Raw genomic sequence first — 22,406 nt, forward strand, 5'->3', positions numbered from 1 at the left:
GTGAAAGAGAAGAATTCTGCCTCATTAGTGATACTGTGTATACAGTGAAACCTGAGAACCTCGGTGTCCCTCCAGGGACTCACCCTGCAGAGCAGAACCGTGTGGCACACGATGGCCAGGCAGGCGTGTGGGTGAGCACACAGACTTACCTCACACATACGGCATGCACAGTCTGTGCTTGGCCTTCAGCAGGTACCCAAAGCTTTGGATACTGAAGCAAGTGAAGGAGTGAACTGTGCTGGCTTTTATGAACTAGGGAGGGCAGGTGTGCCTCCTCCATCCCAGAGGGCGGTCTCTTTCACTGAGGGACGGAAAGGGTATCCAGGGAGGGGAGGGTCAGCAGGTGGGTCAGGCGAACTCTCCTGGGAGCAGAGGGTGACCCTCCTCAGCTGGCCACAGCCAAGGAATTGAGTCTGGGCCTGTGAGACCATCCTTCTCACCCGTGCTGTGGGATAGATGATAAGAAAGGACCTGGGGAGGACTTCTTGGACCTCACTGGTCCTTTCAGACCAAGAAAGGACCTGCCTTGTAGTGGTTCTTTTTTCGGGTCCACACATATTTATCAGAAGAAAGGTACATTTAAAAAAATTTTTTGGCAGTACTGGGGTTTGAACTCGGGGCCATCCACTTGCTAGGGTGATGCTCTAGCAACTGAGCCATGCCCTTGTCCCTGAGAAAAGCACATTTTTAAATAAACAAAAAGATGCACAGAAAAGTTAAGCCAAGACAAAATGAGTTTTTTTATCCATAAATTCACCTTGGGTTGCCACAGATTTGTGGTGCAATCCGTTTGGTGATTTAGCAGAGCCATGGTACATTGTGGCTGAGTGGCTTGCTTTGCAGCTGCGTGGGCACACATCGTAACAGCCTTGTTGTCTGATTCTTCCTCAGCCTCAGCAGCCTTCCTGGTATCTCTGTACATTAAGGACATTTGGCTGGGGACCCAGCGGCCAGGCACCTTCTTAAGCCACATTCAAATGGTCTGTGAGGCCACAGAGGACGCACCAGGTAGAGAGGAGGCCATCAGTGTGCACTGCAAGGACATTGCTACTTCAGCCTCGGATGCTCGACACCCTGCTGTGACGCCTTATGCTGACTCCCTGCTGACTGACACCCGAGCACCAGGCTCTAGGTCACGGTTTCCAAGGGAAGTATGAAATGACAGGTTCAATACACCGACTCAGTTCTCTGACAAGAAGAGTTGAAGGGACTTTACTTAAATGACCTGTAAAGGGACTGTGTGTGTACCAAGTAGTCAAAGCCGAAGTGCCCATGGGGTGCTTGGGCTCCAAGGGCTGTCAGGGGTTCAGGCAGACAGGCCCTCCTTGTCCCAGGTGTGCTGCCCTTCAGTGGAAATTCCTCAAGTTGAAATGATACTTGTGAGTGTGGGATGGATTCACAAGCTCAAATGTCATATTTTTTGATGAGCATAAAGAAAGATATTTAAAGTTTTTTAAGGAGTAATAACAAAAGTTTGTTTGACTCTTAATAAATGAGTTCCTGCCAGTTTGCTGATCATTTTATTAAGTCAAAGGATGTTATGCTGAATTATTAAAGAGTAAAATAACTTGATCTCTGCTTTAGAAGATAGCCTGTATTTTTTTAAATTGTGTTTCAAAGATAGGAGTTTGAATTTTATAATCTCTTGATAATAAATGTCTATTTTTGTAAGGCTTTTGTGTTTTCCTTTCCATTGATGTTAACGGCTATTTTTATTCCAGAGACCTGCATTTTATAGGTCAGAATTTGACTTCTAAGTTTCATCTGTTAGTATTGTAGCTGACAAAAGTGAGTACAAAATGTCATGGACTTTACAAATAAAATGCTGGTGTGGGTCTGTGGAGGTGGTTCTGTTATGTAGGAGATAGCTATCTGATTTGTCCTGTATACTCTACATAACACTGATAATGGTGTGGTTTTGTCTTAAACATTTACACTTTCAATAGCCACCAGTGTTCTTTAGAATCTTGTTTGTTTTAAATGACAGGGTTGTAAGCAGGCAAGAATAACGCATCTGTGTATAATCCCTTTACCTCAACTAAGACTGGCTGTCTAAAGTAAGAATCTTTCACCTCTCCTTTCCTCTCCAGAACAGTATTCTTTGAAACATTCTGAAGTTGATATCCTGCTGTTAGCTTCAAACTGGACTCACAAGCACTCTTCCCAAAGGCCACGTTTCCTGTCTTCCGCACGGCTGCCTTTGTGCTGTCACTTGTTTACTGAGATTCCTTTGTGTACCGTCCCCTCTGACTAGCATGCAGAGGGGAATTGCAGGCAGAGCAGGGCTGGGGACATGTCCCTACAGCTCAGGCCTTGGGGAGGAAAGGAAGGGCCTGTCTTGAAAGGCTGTGGGGAGGTGGAGGTGTGGTGGAGAGAGCTGGCCTGGCAGGGCAGACACTTCCTTATCTCTGGTCACTGGGCATCAGTGGAGAAAGTGGGAGCTTCGTGTGGGCTTCGCCAGCATCCTGACAGGTACAAAGCAGGCTCGAGGCGATAGTGCAAAAGGAACACTAAAGCAGCATAGAAAATGTTAGTATATGTGTTTAGCTCAATATATGTACTTTATTTCCTACTCATCACAAAGCAAGCATAAGCAGTAAGTGATCAGGTCTAAGCACGTAAATAAAATCAATAATGTCTGGGGCGACGTCTCTGCTTAGAGGGGCCATTGGCAAGCCTTTGACCAATGCATGTGGTATACCTCCTTAGACATCGTTTTTGACCTGGTCACACTTTCTACCACAGGTAAACAGGGTTAAACAGATGTGTGTGTCCAGGTTGGTTTGATTTCACCAGTTCCCTTGGCTGTGACTGGCTTACTGGCCTCAATTCTAAAAGAGGTTCTGTTTCCAAGCTCACCCTACCGCTGGGCTTATTCCTGACATCAGGTGGTGCCTTGCCCCTCCCCCACCCCCAATCCAGGGTCTATTCCTCTAGGAGAGTAAGGGGTGCTGTGGGGACCACGGGGTGAAGCAGAGGCTCTCCCTCTATAGCCTCTGGTCAACACCACCTCCACTTCCAGGTTCCACTGCTGTCCCCTGGGAGGTCCTCCGGAGGCAGGAGGAAAGGTTGAGACTGTGACTCCATGGGCACGTTTGGTGGTGCTGGGAGTTCCTCCTGTTGACAGAGCAAATGGAAGGCAGCGTCAAAGGAGCTGGCTAGGGCCTTTCCTGTGTCGTGTGTCCCCCTCACCTACCCAGAGCCCTGAAGGAAGGCCCAAGGAGCAGAGACCCCTAGGGAGGGTCTACCCAGCTCATGAAAGGTGCTATTGCAGAGAAATCTGAGAAGAAAGGAAGAGTCCTGTCAGGATCTAGGCCTTGTGTCTTCCCCTCAAGGTTACTTCATGCTCCTATGTTCATTTCCAGTGGGCCAAGGGCTGGCTGACCTTCCATCCAGGCACGTATCTAAGTGAGCTCATTTCCCATCTACATTCCAAAACAATTTGTGTCAGCTGAGAAACCCATCTTCCCAGGCTTCTCCTGCCCTGGAGGTGCTGGGGACAGTGGACATGGATGGCTGCCTGGCATGAGTCCTGGCCACCACTTTCCACCTGTCTTGATTTCATCTACAAAATGAGATAGTAACTGCCTCCTTGGTCCCATCAGGGTGAAATGCAGCCGCGTGCAGGTGGCTGTCTAAGCTAGAGAATATATTTCAGTGTGGTCACAATGTTAATGTGAACGAAAAATGTGGGAGAAGAACCCACTGGGGCCGAGTCCCTTCCTTTCAGATGACCCTCATGAAAGACAGCCTTTCATTTCTTCTCCTCCCTTTTCCCTCCCATCCTTCTGTGCTTCCTTATGTGAAGAGCTACTCCTCAGGGAACCACTGTCTTTCCTAAATCTTACTGCCTAAGTATTCCATGTCCCTACAAAGTGCTTTGAGAGCCTTTTCTTTGGTAAGCTAGGAGCTGGTCAGGAGAAACAATGTCATGAATTTGCCCCTGTGAAAATATACCTTGAACACTGCTCTGTCCACTGGTGCTGGGCACTGAGTGCTCACCAGACCAAGGACCTTTCCACCAGGAAAAGTACAAGCCCTCTCGAACTGTTCCAGGCCACCAGGCATGCTGGAAAGCATTCAGAGGGATAGAAAAGAAAGGTGATTTCCTTAGTTTATCCTCCAGGGTCTCTTGGGGTAAAAAATCTTAAATTTGGTGTGAGTAGGGGCTGATGGAGTGGCTCAAGTGGTAGAACACCTGCCTAGCAAGTGAGACCCTGAGTTCAAACCCCACTACTGCCAAAAAAAAAAAAAAAAAAATTAGTGTGAGTTAAAATCTGAAAGAGAATGGATTTCTTCATTGCTCAAAAGCTTGTCCCTGCCTACCATGTAGGACCAAAGGCAACCTGAATGACCTAGTGAGTGTGCACTGGGCAGATGAAACACATGGGGAACAGGAAGGAAAGGGAAACGGAGGAAAGAAGCAGATGCTCCTTTATGGTGGCTTCGTAACTACACAAGTCCACAGGTTCCTCACTGGAAGTGGCCTGGAACCCCCTTACAAGTAGGGGCTGCCCTTTTGGGTTCTTTCAGGGGCTCTAAGAATCCTCATCTCTTTATCTGTGGGAAGTGGCAGTGTTCAGGTGCCAGTGGCTCACACCTGTAATACCAGCTGTTTGGGAGGCCAAGAATGGGAAGATTGAGGTTCAAGCCAGCCCAGGTAAATATTTTACGAGACCGCATCTCCAACATAACAACAAAATGAGCTGGAGGTGTGGCTCAAGCAGTAGAGTGCCTGCTTTGCAAATGCAAAGCCCTGAGTTCAAACTCCATCCCACCAAAAAAAAATTTATAAAAGAGAAAAAAGAAAGAAATGGCTCTGCTCATCTTTCTCTGCTGACCACCATGTTTTTGTGGCCTCCATTCCCCAAGTCTTCTGTCCATAGTGGACATACCACTCCGTAATGTCACCCAGTCCCACCTGTCCCCCTGGACCAGTCCGTGCAGCTTCCACAGCTACCTGGTCCATCTCTCAGGATACCCATTTCAAGTGTGAAAGACAGGAATAGGTCTGGCCCCCGCTCTCCTGCCAGGGGATGTTTTCCACAGGTGATGGTCCTCTCTTGCAGGAGTCTTCATTGTGTCAGTTGCCTACCCCTGATCCCTTCAGCCACAGCAGGGTACAGGGGCCCTTGTAAGAACAGTCAGTAGGACAGCAGCAGCTGTGGGGTGGAATAACCTAGAAAGGACAACTGGGTATGCAGGCCATTGTCCAGCCCTGAGTTGCCACATAACAAGTTAGGTTTAAATAACTTGGAGCTCCTAGATTTTACCTCACTGAGGCATACAACACACATTCAATAAGAGACAGCGAAGTTAGGGTCTCAGATTCTGGGGAGCTGATTGACAACACTTACTGTCATGGAGGTTATTCTGGCTTTATTTTCTTTAACACCTTTATCGGATACATTATACATACTGAGTTCACCCACTTGAAGTATGTAACTCAGTGGTTAATGTATTTACCACTGAGTGAGTGCAATCCTCACTCTAATTTTAGAACACTTTTACCATTACCCAAAGACACTCATTAGTGTCTCATCCCTCCACCCCCAACCCACCCCACCTTCCAGCCCTAGACGTCCATCAGTCTGCTTTCTGTCTGTATGGATTTACCTATGCTGGACATTTCAGGTAAAAGGAATCATACAATATGTAACCTATTTTTTTTTTTCAGTACTGGGGCTTGAACTCAGGGCCTTCACCTTGAGTTTTTTGTGAAGGGTTTTTCAAGATAGGATCTCGCTAGCTATTTGCCCGGGCTGGCCTTTTTTGCACCTGGCTGCTTTTATGTAGCACGATGTTTTTGAGGTACACCCATGTATCACTTAACAGTGGGGACATGTTCTGGGAAGTGTGGGTGGTTTCTTCATTATGTAGACATAAACTGTGCTCACACAACTAAGATGACTACGGTATACCCAGGAGGTACAGTCCTACAGGACCAGCAGCGTATCCATGGTTCATGGCTGACATGTGGCACATGACAACATCCATGTTTTGGCATGACTCGGCACTTCTTCCTTTTTACCGGAACTTCCGTGGCATCAAAGTCCTAAGCTGTGACACTTCAGCATCCGAGTTACCAAATACCCCTCTTGCTACTCACCTCATCTGCAGGGAGCCTGGCCAGGACGTATACAGCAGAATGAGGAAGAGGATGACCACAAAAGCTGCCAGGCTCACCCAGAAGGCGATGACGATGAAATCTGTGGAAAGAACAGAACCCTCTCAGGGTCGTCTGGCCACAGCGTTACCCACAAGCACAAGGGCTAGGAAACCCAAGCCTTGCAGAACCAGGGCCCTTGGTGTAGCTGTCCCCTCTTCTCTCAGCCTCTCAGCTGTCACCACTAGAAAGATTTTCCAATAACAGCCTTGGAAAGGATCAGGGAGGCAAGGAAGTGGCTTTTGCCCAGAGTACTTGGGAAACCAGGAAACGCTTAGCCTCTTCCAGGTCTGGGGTAGAACCTGGCAGGTCAGGAGGTACCTTTGTTTGGGGCTCCAGGTCGGGAACTTTCTCAAGTTGTTTGGGAACAGCTAGCATGGGGGTTTTATCTGTTGCTATTCGCATGGGACATCAAGCACTTAATTAAAGTCTGCACGTATCTTAGCCAAGAGCAACGAGATGATGGCAGGAAACGATGCCAAGCTGAGAGAGTCTAGACACCGACACGAGTTACCAAAAGAGGCTACAGAAGGGTGCTAACTCCCAAGTACTCAGTAAGCACCTTCCGCCAGCCAGGCTCTGCCGCAGGGGCTGTAGAGGATTTGCAGGGACCAAACCAGCCCCTGAAACTGCTGATGCCCTTTGCAGGCAATGCTCTGACCCCGACCTCCTCCTCTGAGCTCCTACAGTACTACTTCCCATTGGTGTCCACACCATCCCTGCTCAGCATTATGGTATTATGGTGCATCTAGCTCTAACAAACGAAATGTCCATCAAGAAGATATCTCTGAATGAGTGAGCAAAGGAATGAGCGAATGAACAGCCAACGAAAGAATGATGGGGTGTTAGAGATTTAGGAGTGAGCTAAGCAGAAATAGGAGGAGCTGTGGCTCTGATTCATGCTCTCGCCCATCCTTAGGATTGGCTCCAGGGCCCCGCTTTGGGTACCCACATCCTCAGATGCTCCAGGGGCATGTACTTGCGTATAACCCACTCCCCTCCTTCACTTCAAGTCATCTCCTGATTACTTATGATACCTAATCCCGTCTAAATGCTCTGTGAATAGTTGCTGTATTGTGTAGGGAACAATGACAAGAGAAGAGCCTATATATTTTCAACACAGATGCAGTCTTTTTTCAAACATTTATCATCTGAGAATAACAGAAGACTGACTGCTGTACTTATGTTGAAAGGGCCTGGTGCCAGTGGCGCACACCTATCATCCTAGCTACTTGAGAGGCTGAGATCAGGAGGATCTCAGTTTGAGACCAGCCCAGGCAAATAGTTTTCAAAGACCCCATCTCTAAAATAACCAGAGCAAAATGAACTGGAAGTGTGGCTCAAGCAGTAGAGTTCCAGCTTTACAAGTGCAGAACCCTGAGTTCAAACCCCAGTCCCACCAAAAAAAAAGAAAGAAAGAAAAGTGTCATTGGAAAAGGACTTGTAACAGTTGATCCTGCACGTAACAGTTAATGTCAAAAGCAGAGTGTAATAAATGGTACTGTTCTTGCAAAAGGAATCATGAGTGCTCACTCCCTTGTGATGCCTTTGCACTCCAGGCCGGCTCTCACAGCTTCTCTCCTTTCTGTTCCTGAGCCAGGAAACTGATGGTGGCACCTTGTACCATTAAACTGCTTAAGGGGACCTCTGGGCTCCTGGGAAGTGGGAAATGAGGTCCTGAACTCAAGGACTTTTTAAGGCACCTCTAACTTTTCAGCGTTCCTTCGTGAGAAAAGAGTCTCTGAGCACTTAGGGTGAACCTTCAATAAGAGGGAACAGAAAAGTGTCATTTTCTTGGCATTCTTTTCCAAAAGAACACGATGAGAGTGAATTTAGTGCCTTCTCCCACACTCCCAGGGTTATGATTTATTTCATAACCTTCCAAGCGTGAGAGTGCATGTGCTTTCCGGAAATTTGGTTTGGGATTTTATTCTGTAACAGTGTTTTTTACTTCTGCAGACACTACTGCTATTTTTCCCCCCCATAAAAATAATGCAGGTTTTTAGGTTCTTATTACCTAGATAAATTCTGCCAGACACACTAACAAAACAGCTTCAAATTGGGGTGTGGTGGTGCATGCATATAATCCCAGCCCTCAGGAAGCTGAGGCAGGAGGATTGTGAGTTTGAGGCCAGCTTGGGCTACAAGAGCGCACCTTTCTCACAGACTCACACATGTATTGTCCCCAGATTCTGAGCAGGCAATGAGATGACTCCTTGCATGGTCACATTGTCTTCAGATAGAGCAAAATTTAAATTTTGTCGGACCAAAAAGATGGACCAGTAATCATTGGTCATTTTCTGCACTAAATTCACTTTCATCCTGTTCTTTTGAAAAAGAAAGCCAAGAAAATACTGGTTCTTATTCTCTTTCACCCCAAGTGCTCAGAGGAACATTTTGTTCCAAGGGCAAGAACTGTCACCCCCAGCACTGCAAGTGTCGTGACTCCCACAGGCTTGTTTTCATGGCAAAGAGCCTAGGCTAGGCTGACAAAGAAACTAGCCCATTCCTTCCTCTTCCCTTTTCTTCCTTCCCCCTTCTTCTCTCTCCTCTCTTCTACCCTTTCCTCTTTCCTTCCTTTCCTGACCACAATGCTGGAATGTAAAGAAATAGACATTTTGGGAGCAAATTCCTGTAATCCCAGCTACTCAGGAAGCAGAGGTAGGATTGTAGTTTAAAGCCAGCACAGGCAAAAGTTAGGGAGCCCCTATCTCAGGAACAAGATGGGCATGGTGGTGCATGTCTATAATCCCAGGTGCTCAGGAGGCAGAGATATGAGGATCACAGCCCAAGGCCAGTCTTAGGCAAAGTTAGCTCAATACCCTTTCTGAGAAACAAACTTAGAAGCAAAAGGACTGGGGCATGGCAAAAGCACTGAGGAGGTAGAGCCCTGAGGAACTGAGGTCAATTTCCAGTACCACAAAAAAAAAAAAAAAGAAAGAAAAAGAATTAGACATTCTGATATTCTTGTCTGTAGACTGACAAGAAAAGGTTCTGAGCTGGGTGCAGTGTTACACATGTGTAGTACCAGCTACTTGGGAGACTAAGTCAGGAGGATTGCTTGAGCCCAGGAGCTCATGGTCAGCCTAGGCTTTTCTCTTAGAAAAAGAAAAGAAAAATGGCTCTGTACCCATGCCTGGTCACTTCCCCTTGGGGAGTTTATCCTCCTAACTTGGAGTGTATTAGTAAGCTTTGCATCGCTATGACAAAATACCTGAGATATACAGCTTAGAAGGAGGGAAGATCATTTTGGTTCATGGTTTCAGAGGCTGCTGTTCATGACTGTTTGGCCCATCACTGTGGCCTGGGGTGAGGCAGAACAGCAAGGAGCATGATGGAGCACATCTGATCACCTCATGGCAGCCAGGAAGGGGAGAGAGAGGAAGGGGCCAGAGTCTCAATATCCCCTTCAGGAGCATACCCCCAGGGACCTAACTTCCTGCCACCACGCCCCACCCCTCAGGTTCCACCACCTCCCAGGAGCACCGGAGGTTGGTGATCAAACCTTCAGCAGAGGAGCCTTGGGGACACTTCAGATCCAAAGTGCAGCATGTTTAATAAATCAGTCCAACCCGAGTGCTCTCTAGTCACAGTGGGCACGTCAGTTTTGTTGAGTGAGAGTCCTCCAAACACTACGAACATTTGGGTTCCAGAGTCCACGTAGATCAAGGTTTTTCCCTTATTGAGAAATAGCAAGGTAATTAAAGCCCACTCCTCAGGTGAGTAGTTTTGAGTTTAACTTCTGACTGTCATTTCCTAGCTATGTGATCTTGGGGAATCTGAGATTTTTACATCTCTAAATTTGTTTGCTTGTCTGTGAAAGGTAGATGATAGCACCTATTATATTAGGTATTAGGGGATTAAATAAAATAAATTATGGCATAATTTCTTGCCTAATGATTGTAAGATGACTTATTAAGAGACCTGAAGGGATTGCTTCTGCTAGGAAGGATTTGTAGCAAGGGACATCACTGTAGCTTCCAAGTTCACTAAAATGTGTTAAAGGGAATGGTGGCATAGACTGCTATTTGTCCATCCTAGGGTCCACTCTGTGTGCTTCTCTACAGTAGCACAATCCTTGCTTTCATCTGGGTGCATGGCTGCCTGGGATAAAAACTACATTTCCCAGCCTCCTTTTCAGCTATGTAGGACCACGTGACATGGTTCTGTCCAATGAGATGTGAGAGAAACTGTTAAGGTGCCAAGGAAACTGGTTTTTCGGGAATTCATGGATCCCACAGACTTTCATATGAGAGGGGCAATCAGCATCTATCTCTCTGCTACTCTGTTAGCTGTCATCAATGTTCTTTACCAAGTCAGTGATGAAACTGGCTTGCTCAGTGAACATACCAGAATTAAAAACCCAAATGAAGGCTGACCTTCAAAACAATCATTCTTTCACAACTACAGATGGATTTTCCTAAAATTTATCTACTGACCAAGCATTTCTAGAACTCTTTTGGGATTTTCTTCATGAATTAGTCACGAGTGATGACTATCATTCATACACACATGATTTTATGTTTTGAGATATTTCATTTTTGATCAACTTAGTCACCCATTTCAACTGTCCAATTTGTTTCTGGTCACCCAGAATTACTATTTCCAAGAACTATGCATAACTTATCACACAGATGTTTCACAGAATGTGCTGTGATTAGTCAAAGTCAGTTTTTTTAAAAAAAGGTACCAAGGAGTTTTTGAGCAATACCAGAATCATTCCTGTGTAGTCCCTCTTCCTGTGGCCACTTGATGCAAATTTATTCAGAGCAAACACTCTGACGTCTTTGTTTACAAATCACTTCCAGTACTTACATCACGTCTGTGGGATGGACCATTGTCTGAAGACATTGAAGTCATGGTTAAAGTTGGGACCTGAAATTGATGGCACAGAATGTGAGAGACCCTTTGCTCTGTCTGTTGGATTCTCTACACCGTGTTCAGAAGAAAGTATTATTGGTGTGTTTCTGTTCTTCTGTCCCCAGCTCTTAGAGCAGCAGGTGAGCAGACCACACTATTGAATCTGCCTGAGGCAAGGAATCAGCAGAAGTCAACGTGGACTCTGACAAATTCTTCCTAACCCATAAATACAGGGAAGGACACAGATGGACCCGAGAGACAGTAGAGCACTGAAGTCAACACTACTCAAGGGAGAGCAACCCATCTTGCTGTCTTCTGAAAGGAGAAGTTGCTGGGGATCCGTCTCACTAGAGTAATCTGTTTTGTCACAATATGATCGGAATATGGATTGTTTTTTCCCTAAATTTAGCATCTGAAAAGAGGACAGGTAGATGATCAAACATACACATCAACTCAAAGAAGGCCTCATAAAGCAGGCTTGTATTTCCACCTTCTTGCCAGCAGTAGGGAGACACTGCCACACCACAAAACAATCAGAAATCATCCCAAATCACAAAGCTAAAAATCCTTGTAAAGTGCCTATAAACTAAATCACCCCAGGTTCTGGGATGATTTGTCTCTGGCAAAGGGCAGCTCACAGCCCTCAACTCAGCCCTGACTGGCCCATATAAAAATAGGTGTAAATCTCCCCAACCACAGTGGAGTGTATTCCAGTGTGAGAGCATGACCACAAGAATGTTGAAATCCTTCCTGCTGGTTAGGCTAGCACATGAGTCCTGGGTATTTTTCTTTCCATTTTGTCTCCTTCTCTACTCAGCACAAGAGTCAAACCCAGCCTAGCCTGACACATTTCAACCAACTACCCCTGTCTTTGCTGTGCATGCTACAGGGAAGGCTGCAGAACTGGAATGAGATGCTTTCTCTATGTCTGGCCTGGAAGGAGACCCAGCCCAGAGCAACCAGCCAAGTGAGAAAGTTGTGTTTACCAGCAAGAAAGCTTCAAGGGTGCCATCAGTGTTGTGACCTCCACCACCCTCACCTGGGTGCTCCTTACCCCACCTCTGATGCCTGACTTTTCCTGATCGTTACAGGTAATAATAGTGACATAGGGACAAAGGCACCAGAGAGTATGGAGAGTGAAGCTAACTGGTTTTATATTTTTCATAACATGTTTTTACTTCAAATATTGAAAATGTAAATCTGCAGGTTATCTTCCCTTGACATAGCATTGTTTATAATAGTGAAATCCTAGAAACATCCTAAATGTACACAGATACAAACTTCTAGAATGGCAGGTAGCTGTTTACAGCGTTTTCCTGAAAGGATATTTAATGACATGTGGGAGCAAGATATTGTAAGGTTGCTATGGTTTGAATATGGGTAGTGCCCCCAAAGGCCCATGTGTTAGACGCTTGGTCCCCAGGGTGCTGTTGTTAGGAGGTTCTGTAACTTTTAGAAGGCGGGGCCCTAGTGGGAGATCCTTAGATCATAGGAGGTGTACCCTTGAAGAGCACTGTGGGACCCTGTCCATTGCGTGGTTTACAATACAAGCAGTTTTCCTCACCCTGCCCTCCCTGACATTGCCATTCAGTGCTATCACCAGAGACACCAAAGCAATGGGACCACCTGATCTTTTTAGACTGGAACCTCCAACACTGTGATCTGAATAAACTTTTTCTCTTTATAGGTTAATTGCCTCAGGTATTTTGTCATAGTAATATGAAGCTGACACACAATGAGCACAGAGAACAAAACACATCTATAATGAAATGCTATGTAAAATACGGGTAGGAAATGGATAATCGATAGTGGAGTCTTTCTTCCACTGAAACTGGACAAAGGTCTCATTTTGGTCTGAATGTTTGCATCCCCCATCATTCATATGTTGTAGCATTATGCCCCAAAGTGATGGTATTTGGAGATGTGGCCTTTGGGCAGTGATGAGGTTTAGATGAGGTCATAAAGGTGGGGCACCCATGATGGAATTAGTGTCCTTATAAAAAGAGACATCAGAGAGTTCTCTAGTGTGTGCACTCACTCTTTGTCTTTCTCGTGACCTTAGGACACAGCCAAAAGATAGCCAGCCGACTGCAAGTCAGGAAGTGTGCCCTCACCAGAAACCAAAGCTGCTGCCACCTGATCTTAGATGTCAGCCTCCAGACTGTGGGGAAACAAATGTCTGCTGTCTCAGCCTGCCGGTCTTTGGGATTTTATTATAGCAGCTCACAGTCAGGTGCGAAGTACTTAACCTCTGGCTTTGTGAGTCTCCAAAGAGCTTTTATTACTATTATTTATTTTATTCTTGTTGTACATTTACAAAAGTTCTTACAATATATCATAGTTGAATTCACCCACTCCTTCATTCTCCTCTAACCCCCTTCCTCATTCCTGAAAGTTTCAACATGTCTCATTTTTCCATTTTCTTGAGTACGCAACATTTCCACCACATTCACGTTCCTCCTACACCCTTTCCTTATATCCTCCCCCAAGCGTTTTCTTTAGAGATAACAGGCAGGTGCAGAGCTCCCACCACTCTCACCCCCTAGGAGAGGATGGGAGCTCTTCCCCTGCCCTGGGGTCTGTGAGGCCTCCATAGAGCCCTCCTAAGTGCCCTTTGCAGTGGGTGGAGCACAGTGAACTGGAGTCTGACACAGGCTTGAGAAAACCTTGGGAACAAAGGACTCAGCAGTCAGTGCCAACAGAGCACAGGCAGCTCTGACCCAGCATCGAGGGACAAAGTTGGTTGTAGTCCACAACTCAGATGAGGCCTTGGTGCAGGTGAAGGGCCAGCCTAGAGAGGCCTGAAGGCAGAAAAGATGGGCCTCTATGTGAGATTGGCTCAAGGACAGCCCTGAGGGCAGTAGGGGACAGTGTAATCTTTGGTGGGGAAATCTCAATAAGCCTCCACCAGAAAAGAAGGAGCCTGCTTGATTCACTGCCCTTGACAGCGAGTATCCAGTCCACCCCCTGTGACAGCCCAGCTCCATGAGTCAAGCCCTGCCAGGGAGGGGGAAAGAGCTGGCAGGGCAAAGCCGAGAGAAGCACCCCCACACACCACAAGGTAGGACAAGAGGAAGTCCTAACTTTGAGTGGAATTCAAGGGTTGTCTGTTTCTCAACATCTTTAAGTTTTATTTCATGAGTTTGGACATTTCCTTTAGCAACTTTTAAGTTCTTTTATTTTTTGTCAGTACTGGGGTTTGAACTTGAGATCTTGTGCTTGCTAGGCAGGCACTCTACCACTTGAGCCATGCCCCCAGCTCTCCTTAGCAACTTTTAAGTGTGGACAGCACAGCTGTGGGGCCTGGTCAAAACGTCACTGAAGGGCAGAGAAAGGCAGCCCCAGTAGGTAGGTTTGCAAGGAAACTGGAAGAAAAATGAAAACAGCTTTCTCATTGCATTCTATGACTCATTCTTCCACACATTCATTTATATACATTTCTCCAGGAGTGGAAAAAAAAAGACTGAAAGAAGAATATTGTCACAGTCTAGGTACAATCAGGAGACAGAAACCACGCAGGCAGTTCAGTATGAAGTACAATGAGCTAGGATAAGAGTGACTCTAAGATATAAGGAGCTGATGGAGTGGCTCAAGTGGTAGAGTGCCTGTCTAGCAAGTGTGAGGCCCTGAGTTGGAACCCCAGAACTGCCAAAAAAGCCCCCCAAAAACTCAAAACTATATATAAGCCAAGCACTGGTGGCTCACGCCTATCATCTTAACTACTCAGGAGGCTGAGATTAGGAGGACCTCAGTGTGAAGCCAGCCCAGGCAAACAGTTCGTGAGACCCTATCTTAAAAAGACCCATCACGAAAACAATCTGGTGGAATGGTTCAAGGTGTGGGCCCAGAGTTCAAACCCCAGCACTACAATAAATAAAATAAAATAAATCAAAGGAAGCTCTGTGACAAACCAGGGGCTGGGGGGGGTTGTAACCAAGTGTGTCAGTATTGCGAGCACTCATGGTTCATTACCAGTCGAGTATGGGTAACCAGTACTCAGGAGACTCTTACTCAGAGAACAGGATTTTATTCAAACAAATCTACACGGCACTCCCTCACACAGATCCTAATGTCCTGTCCTCTGTTACCCAGCCAGCCAGGAATTTACTCAGGCCTTCCCCAAGCCTCGCTCACCGTGTGATGTCTTCTCAGCCGATAAGGGGAGTCCAGCTGAGCCCCGGGGAATCCTTACAGTGATCTAGTTGCAGGTCTGGTCTTGTGGTTCACTGGTGACACCCAGTGGTCAGCGGGAGAGGGGGTGGTGCTCTCAAGCGGAAGCTGCCTCTGCATCAGAGCTTCAGGACAGGCTCTGACAGCGAGCTCTCCAGTGTTCAGGAGGCGAGCGAAGAGTGGTAGCGAGGCTCGGGTTTTTATGCTTGGTGGTGACCTCATAGTTGGTGTTATCGGTCTAACCACCTTAGGGTTGGCTCATTTGCATATTGGCCTGTCATTCTCTGGCTTGGTTTCTTAGTCCTAACAAACACTAGCTAATAATTCTTATTATAACAGTTCTCCATACTTTAACACAACACAATCAATCAATACAACAGCAATCTTATGTGTGTTCACCACAGTCAGTTTGTTCCCTCTGTGTTTTAGGCAGTTTTCTGTTGCTAAAGCAAACTATGTGCGATTGAGTAATTTATAAAGAAGACTTTATTTGGCTCCTGGTTCTGGAGGTGGGGAAGTACAGAGCATGGCAGTACCATCTGGTGAGGACCTTCTTGTGTCATAATATTGTATAGGGAGGCTGGAGGCCTGGCTCAAGTTGTTGAGCACCTGCCTAGCAAGCACAAGGCCCTAAGTTCAAATCCCAGTACTACCCAGAATAATATAAATTGTGGAGGGCACCATATGGTCACACAGAGCAAGTGCATCTTGGGTCTCTCTTCTCATAAAGCCACTAATGCAAACATGGGGGGTCCCACCCTCATGACCTTGTCTAAATCCTCATTACCTCCCAAAGGCCCCACCCCAAATATCATCAACATAAGAATTGGGAGATTAGATTTCCAACACGAATTATTGGAGGAGGCTGCTGTAACAAAATGCCACAAACTGGGTGGTTTACACAACAGAAATTAATTTTCTTATGATTCTGGAAGTTGGATCCTGATATTGGGGGGTCAACAGTTTTCTTCTGAGGGCTCTCTCCTTGGCTTGAGGTTGGCTATCTTCTCTCTGATTCTTCTTTGCTTTGTGTATCTGTGTCACAATCTTTTTTTTTTAACCACTCAAGCAGTAGAGTGCCTGCCTAGTAAGTTTGCCTAGCAAGTGGTCTACCACATGAGCTGTGTCCCTAGTCCCCTAACCTCTTCTTATAAGGAGCCTAGTCATGTTGGAGTCAGGCACCCTAGTGACCTCATTTTAACCTACTCACTTCTGTAAAGATCCTTTCTTCAAATAAAGTCACACTATGAGGTATGAGGGATAAGTCTTTGACACAGGAATTGTGGCTTACACACCCAGGAAAGATAAACTTGGAAGGAGTTCAGAGTCCTCAGAGGTGTTGACATGGATGTTGTCTGGCTAAGCCAGGCCTAGGCTGGGATGGTGCTGAGAGAGCAAAGTAGATAATGCTGTAAAATGCTAGTGGGGACCAAGCCATCAATAACCAGTGATAAGAGTGTTGGTGAGAGTCTGACCGGGAGGTGGTGTGTGACCCAGGCCACAGGTGGCTATGTGCAGGCTTCATGGGGCTGAGACTTCCATGTCCAGATGGCTACATGGTAGATATTGCCACTCTGAGGCTGAGACTTCAGAGGGAGTTCTGGCTAGTGACTGGGGCCAGTTCCACAGATGTTCTCACACCCATACTGTCAACCCCCATGCAACCTGGCCCTCCTCTACTGTCCCTCAGTGACCACTCCCGGAAAAGCAACACATCATGCTGACCTTGAAGGAGAAAGGCTTAAAGGAAGCCCATTGTTTATCACAGGGCACCTTTTGAAGAGTGCACTCAGAGCTGAGAGGTCATAGATTGATAACTGACAGGCATAGTAATTTGTACATTAGTTTATTTGCCCATCCATCCACAATCCATGGATTATGTGCCTACATGTGCTGGATCCAAGTTCCTGTTCCCCACACCATATATTTTGGTGAGAATTTACCCAGTCACCACTACAAGTATCCTGGGAAGAAGCCTGGAGGCTTTGGAGCCTGGACTGTGACTAGCTGGGTGCCTGTGAGCTAGTCACATGGCATCTCTGGGCTTCGGTGGTGTCCCTATATGTCTTTCTGGTTTAGGACACCATAGCATGCTCACTTATTTAAGCTGGCCTCTGCTTCCCAGATTGTGAACCCCTAAGGGCAGGAATCTTGTCAACTTGAAATTTCCAGCCCCAGCCATCACCTGTGGTCCTGCCCAGGTGTCACCCACCACTCTCTAATTTCTGTTTTGTTTTAGCAAGCAAATTGGACCTTGTGTCTTCCCTGCTCCTGACATTAGGTGACTCCCCCCAGGAAGTTCTATGAGGCTGACTTGTAAGGTCAAGGCCTTATGTGGTCTGTAGTTCTCAACCATGTCACTCTTCCCAAAGCATCCCACTTGTCAGCCTCCCAGAGCACCTCCTTTATCCATGGGAGGAAACTCTTCTCTACCCTGGGCCAGACCTTTATCATTCAAGCAAATTCCTATTGATCCTTTGTGACTCAACTTAGCTGCACCTTCTCTGGAAGGCCTTCCTTTTCCCTTGGGACCATCCCTTCTTGACCTCTGACTTCTCCCTGTGGGTGGCCTCCCTTCTGCTTCACAAGCAACCTTTGCAGAGCGCTGGCACAACCCCATCAATGGAATAACAGCTTGTGAATGATGTGGATAAATACCAAGGAGCCTGTTTGATTCCCTTCAGCAGTGTCCTCTGTGAGAAGGACCTCCTCTAGAATAAAATACTTGAGGACTTTAAATGTGGTCCATCCAAGTGGATGGCTCAAAGCAGCTCATTTGGGGAAAGTTGGATTTAGACTGATGTATTAATCAGCTTTCCATTATTGTGACAAAATGCCTGAGATATTCGACTTGGTTAAATTTGGCTCACAGTTTCAGACATTTCAGCCCATGGTCACTTGGTCCTGTTGCTTTGGGCTTGTGGCACAGTACAGCATGGCAGGAATGTGTGGTAAGGAGCCTGTTCACCTCAGGCACCTGGGAAACAAAGAAACAGACAGGGAAGGACTGGGGTCCCAGAATCCCCTTCAAGGGCATGCCTCCAGTGACCTAATTTCCTCCCACTAAGCCCTACTTACTAAAGGTTCTACTGCCTCCCAACACAGCCATAGATTGGTGACCAAATCTTCAACACAAGGGCCTTTAGGGGACAGTCAAGAACCAAAATATAACAACTGAGCAGTAAACAACACTGTTTTTTTCTGGGAACATAGCAAATCATAACCCATTACTGAGTGAAAGACCCTATCTGTAAAATAATTGAGGCTAAAAGGGCTGGAAACGTAGCTCAAGTGGTAGAGTGTTTGCTTAGTAAGTGTGAGCCTCTGAGTTCAAAACCCCAGTAGAGCCAAAAAAAAGAATTATTGAAATGTTTTAGGTGTACCAATGCTCTAGTTTTTTACAAAAATTTTATTATCATATTATTGTTGTACTGGGGGTACATTACAAAAGTTCTTATAATGTATCATAGTTGAATTCACCCCTCCATCATTCTCCTTTTTCCCCCCTCCCCCCATTCTTGGAATAGTTTCAACAGGTCTCATTTTTCCATTTGTATACATGAGTACATAATATTCCACCACATTCAGCCTCCTACATCTTTTCCTCCTCCATCCCATTGATACCAACTTCCAGACAGGAACTATTTTGCCTTCCTGTTCTTCATTTTTTGTAAAAAAGACATTTTTATTTGTTTAAGATGGATACCCAGGGAGTTTCATTATGAATATATGTATATATGTATTATAACCTAAATTGGTTCATTCCCTCTCTTTTTCTCCTTTCTACCTTAGTCCCCTTCTGTTCTTCTAGTTTCTAATAAAGCTTTTGGTAGAGGAATGGCAGGGTGTCTATAATCTGCTTAGAAATACATAATCAAAATAGATACACAATAAATAAAATAATGAATGAAAATGACTAAAGGCATAGATTAGTCTTTTTACTTTTGTACTGCCAGCTCCCAGAAGTATGGCTAAGCTATAGCAGATGGTATGACAGAGTTTTGACTGTTGCATTAAACATAAGACAGGTATGATGGCAGGAAAAGCCTAGCACGTTCCTGGCATGGAGAGGAAGTGAGTCTTATTGGGAAGAATGGAAAACAAAATTCCAGGACCAAGTTTCAGAGAGACCACCAATAAGAAGGAAGGGCAGAGACAGGGATACAGGAAGAGGACACACGGTGGAGCCTGGAGTCCCTCCTATGCAGTGACACTGTGAACACTTACACAGGTTGTGCACTGTTCAAGGGCCCCAGCTGAATGGGTTGTGATTAACTGTGTGCCCAGAGAAAGCAGTTTTCTAACTTCCTTTAAGAGATGGGTTATTGGCAGTCCTGTTCCTATGTTTGTGGGGCTGAAAGAAAAAGAGGAGAAAAAGGTGACCATTTTGGTGTGCCTGGGGCAGTTCTGGGCAAACCTAGAAAGAAGACTGGTCTCCTGTCTTCCTCTGTCCAAGATGCTATACCAAAATGCCACAGACTGTGTGGCTTTCCTGAACCACAGTCCTCACTAGGTATTTCAGTGGGCAAGAAGCTTGCAAAGAAAGAACATTAAAAAAAAAAAAAACTATCATACTACTTAGAGTATATCACTACTTTTCCCAGAAACAGAAGATATTTGTAGGGAATAGGCATGGGGCAGAAGGTTGAGCTTGTGGGTTCTAAGATGATAAACCATCTTCACTTCAAACAAGTGAAGTTTGGGAGCCCAGGCAATGGCCAAGCATGACATTTGGCACACAAAAAGACAACAGTGTCTGAAGCTGACCCAGAACCTTTTCTAATTAGTGTAAATTTTTAAAAGACCTTTTTGAAGGCAATCCTACATTTTGTCCAGATTAATGTGTATCCTGAAGTTCTGAACTTTTGACAATATTTACAAAGTGGGAATTTCAATCCTACCACTTTTTCCATGTGACTCTGTTTCCCTTACTGTGACTCATATATACAAAAACCTGCATTTCAACTTCACAATGTTCTACTTGCATCAGAACCCGTGCACCAAAGCCACCGTCCCCCTCAAAAGCTTTAGTATGATCTGGGGACATGGTAAATCCTCAGCAAACATGGATGGGTGACTGAACTTGAATTTCAGAAGCTGGAAATGAACTTGAACTTGAAGCATGAACTCCAGATAACAAGGTATCCTAGAAGCCTGCCCCACGAGCTCTACCCAGGCTTTACTCACTTTCTTGAACAATAGTGTCTGAATGTCTTTCAGTTTTGAGCTGGGATTTCCAGATGAGAAGCAACCCATCCATTCTAGCAACTTCATTTACCTTTTGGTAGACATTATTTTATGATTATTGTGAGAAAAATAATCATGAGACCCCAGATTTCTTATGAGATAGCCAGAGGGGAGGCTCAGTCCAGGTTTCGTTTTTCTTTTTCTTTTTCTCCTTCCTTTCTTCCCTCCCTCCCTCCCGCCCCCTTTTTTGGTGGTATTAGAATTTGAACCCAGGACATCCTGCTTGCTAGGCAGGTGGTCTACAACTTGAACCATAACTTTAGCCCTTTTTGCTTTAGTTATTTTTCAGGTAGAGTTTTGTGTTTTTGCTCAGGCTGGTCTCAGACTTCCCTCTTCCTACCTACAGCCTCCTGTCTAGCTGGGATGGCAGGTATGCACCACCACATCTGGTTTATTGATTAAGATGGGGTCTTGCATCTTGCCCATGCTAACCTCAATCCATGATCTACCTATTTCTGCCTCCTGAGAGGTGGGATTTACAATCACGAGCCACTGCATCTGGCCTTGGGGGTTTTGCTTTTCTTGCTCATTTCCTCTGCTGACTTGTTATCTTGACTGAGTAGCTGGACTGATCAGTGCCAAATTAGCCAAGAGGTAAAGAACATGAGGTCAGATGACCAAACAGATGTTAACTCATGCTTATCCTCCCTGAGCGCTCCCCTCCCCAAAAAATTAAGCATCTGTTGGCAATTTAGTAGAAACCTTGTCTTACATCTTAGGGAATAACTCTTCCAAATCTAGCTATGGGACAATGCCAAAAGTAAACTGCAGTTTGAAGAAACTCACCCAGCTTACTGGAGCCCCAAACAAACAAAACTTCATGAAGAAATCCATCTTAAAAGAATATTCTGCTTCATTTCACAGCAGGTTAATTCACAAGCTTATTATAAAAGATTGCAGACGCACTTTGACTCCCAAGTCTATTCTTTTTTATCTGTGTGGGCACAGGCTATATTGTTCTTAACTGTGATATCTTCTTTCCTAAAGGAAGTAAGTGACTGACGACAGAGCTAGGAACATCTGTGAGTCAGGCCAGCCCCCAGCCTCTGCCTGGCCAGCCTCCCTGGTTCTGACTTACGTTTGTTGGCTTTTAGCTTCTTCTCATCCACAGGAATGAGGTCCAAGTAGTCTAGGTAGTATTCATAGCTGTAGTACGGAACAGAGATGTTGGTCCTGTTGATCATGACTGTGGCACTGGGAGCCGGCCACTGGCCAGCAGCTCACATCCGGAGCTGGACTGTGTCCCTAGAGATGGCTCAACTAATCTCTGTAAGAATCACCCAAGTGTGTCTTTGGGTCTCCAGACCCAAGGCCTGCCCACTTATCAGAGCTGCTTGGCTGGAAGAAAGGTCAGGGGGTGTGCCTGACATGTTCAGAACACAGCAGGGCCTCTGAGCTGCCTGTTCTTGGACAAAATTCCAAAGCAAGCAGAGCCAACAAGAGTGCAATTCCACATTGCCTCTCTGAGGAAGGACAGGGTGCTGGACAGAAAGACAGCCACCCGGCAGGGCTATAAGATAATCACTTTTGCCTTCGATCTATGAAAAGTTAGTAAAACCCCTGTGAAAGCCTGCAGTGCCCTTGGCTTACGTTGGCAGTGTGTGGGTGCTATTAGGCAACCAGAAAATCCCTGTCTACATTAATTTGTGAAGGCAGAAGTTGTGTGAGGATGGCCCTAAAGTGTCATGTACACATAGCCAGCTAATTAAACCCAAAACAGCCCACTGCCTCAACTGAGGGCACTCCCAGCTTTTCCCTAGGCCCCCCTCTCACCCCCCAGAACCATGCAGGTGGCTGCATTTGTTCAGATGAAAGACTGTTTGTCTGGCCCATGATCTCACAGGACTGAGCTCTTGGGAAGTAGGGTGAGGAGTGCTCTTCTGGGCTTCGTAGGGCCTGACTGCAAGTTACACACTCACTCTTCTACGAGCCTCTGACCTTGTCGAGGGGAACATTCCTAGAT

General features: G+C 45.9%; 2 protein-coding genes across 4 annotated transcripts in view; one reads left to right on the forward strand and one right to left on the reverse strand.

Moving 5' to 3' along the window:
* The window catches only part of Urb1 (URB1 ribosome biogenesis homolog), a 65,616-nt gene extending 63,987 nt beyond the window's left edge, over positions 1-1,629 (forward strand). For all 3 annotated transcript variants that reach the window (XM_020165702.2, XM_074072807.1, XM_074072808.1), the window contains one exon: positions 892-1,629. In XM_020165702.2, coding sequence (XP_020021291.2) covers positions 892-1,157 — 266 coding nt within the window. In that variant the 3' untranslated portion in view covers positions 1,158-1,629. The remainder of the gene's footprint in view (positions 1-891) is intronic.
* Mrap (melanocortin 2 receptor accessory protein) lies at positions 1,504-21,751 on the reverse strand. Its single transcript, XM_020165691.2, has 3 exons — positions 21,522-21,751; positions 6,110-6,209; positions 1,504-3,117 (listed from the first exon to the last, which is right to left on the reverse strand). Exons 1-3 carry the CDS (start codon positions 21,625-21,627, stop codon positions 2,988-2,990), a joined length of 336 nt encoding a protein of 111 aa, XP_020021280.1. The 5' UTR covers positions 21,628-21,751; the 3' UTR covers positions 1,504-2,987.
* Positions 21,752-22,406: the final 655 nt, after the last annotated feature.

Source organism: Castor canadensis, chromosome 5, assembly GCF_047511655.1.
Source record: "Castor canadensis chromosome 5, mCasCan1.hap1v2, whole genome shotgun sequence".
Lineage (NCBI taxonomy): Eukaryota > Metazoa > Chordata > Mammalia > Rodentia > Castoridae > Castor > Castor canadensis.

Bases quoted from the DNA above. Each gene is read 5' to 3' on its own strand.
- Mrap (XM_020165691.2), bottom strand. From the start codon at position 21,627: ATGATCAACAGGACCAACATCTCTGTTCCGTACTACAGCTATGAATAC. The intron at 6,210-21,521 runs GTAAGTCAGAAC...TTCTTTCCACAG, and splicing joins GAAGCTAAAAGCCAACAAAC to ATTTCATCGTCATCGCCTTC. The intron at 3,118-6,109 runs GTGAGTAGCAAG...CTCTGTCAACAG, and splicing joins CCAGGCTCCCTGCAGATGAG to GAGGAACTCCCAGCACCACC.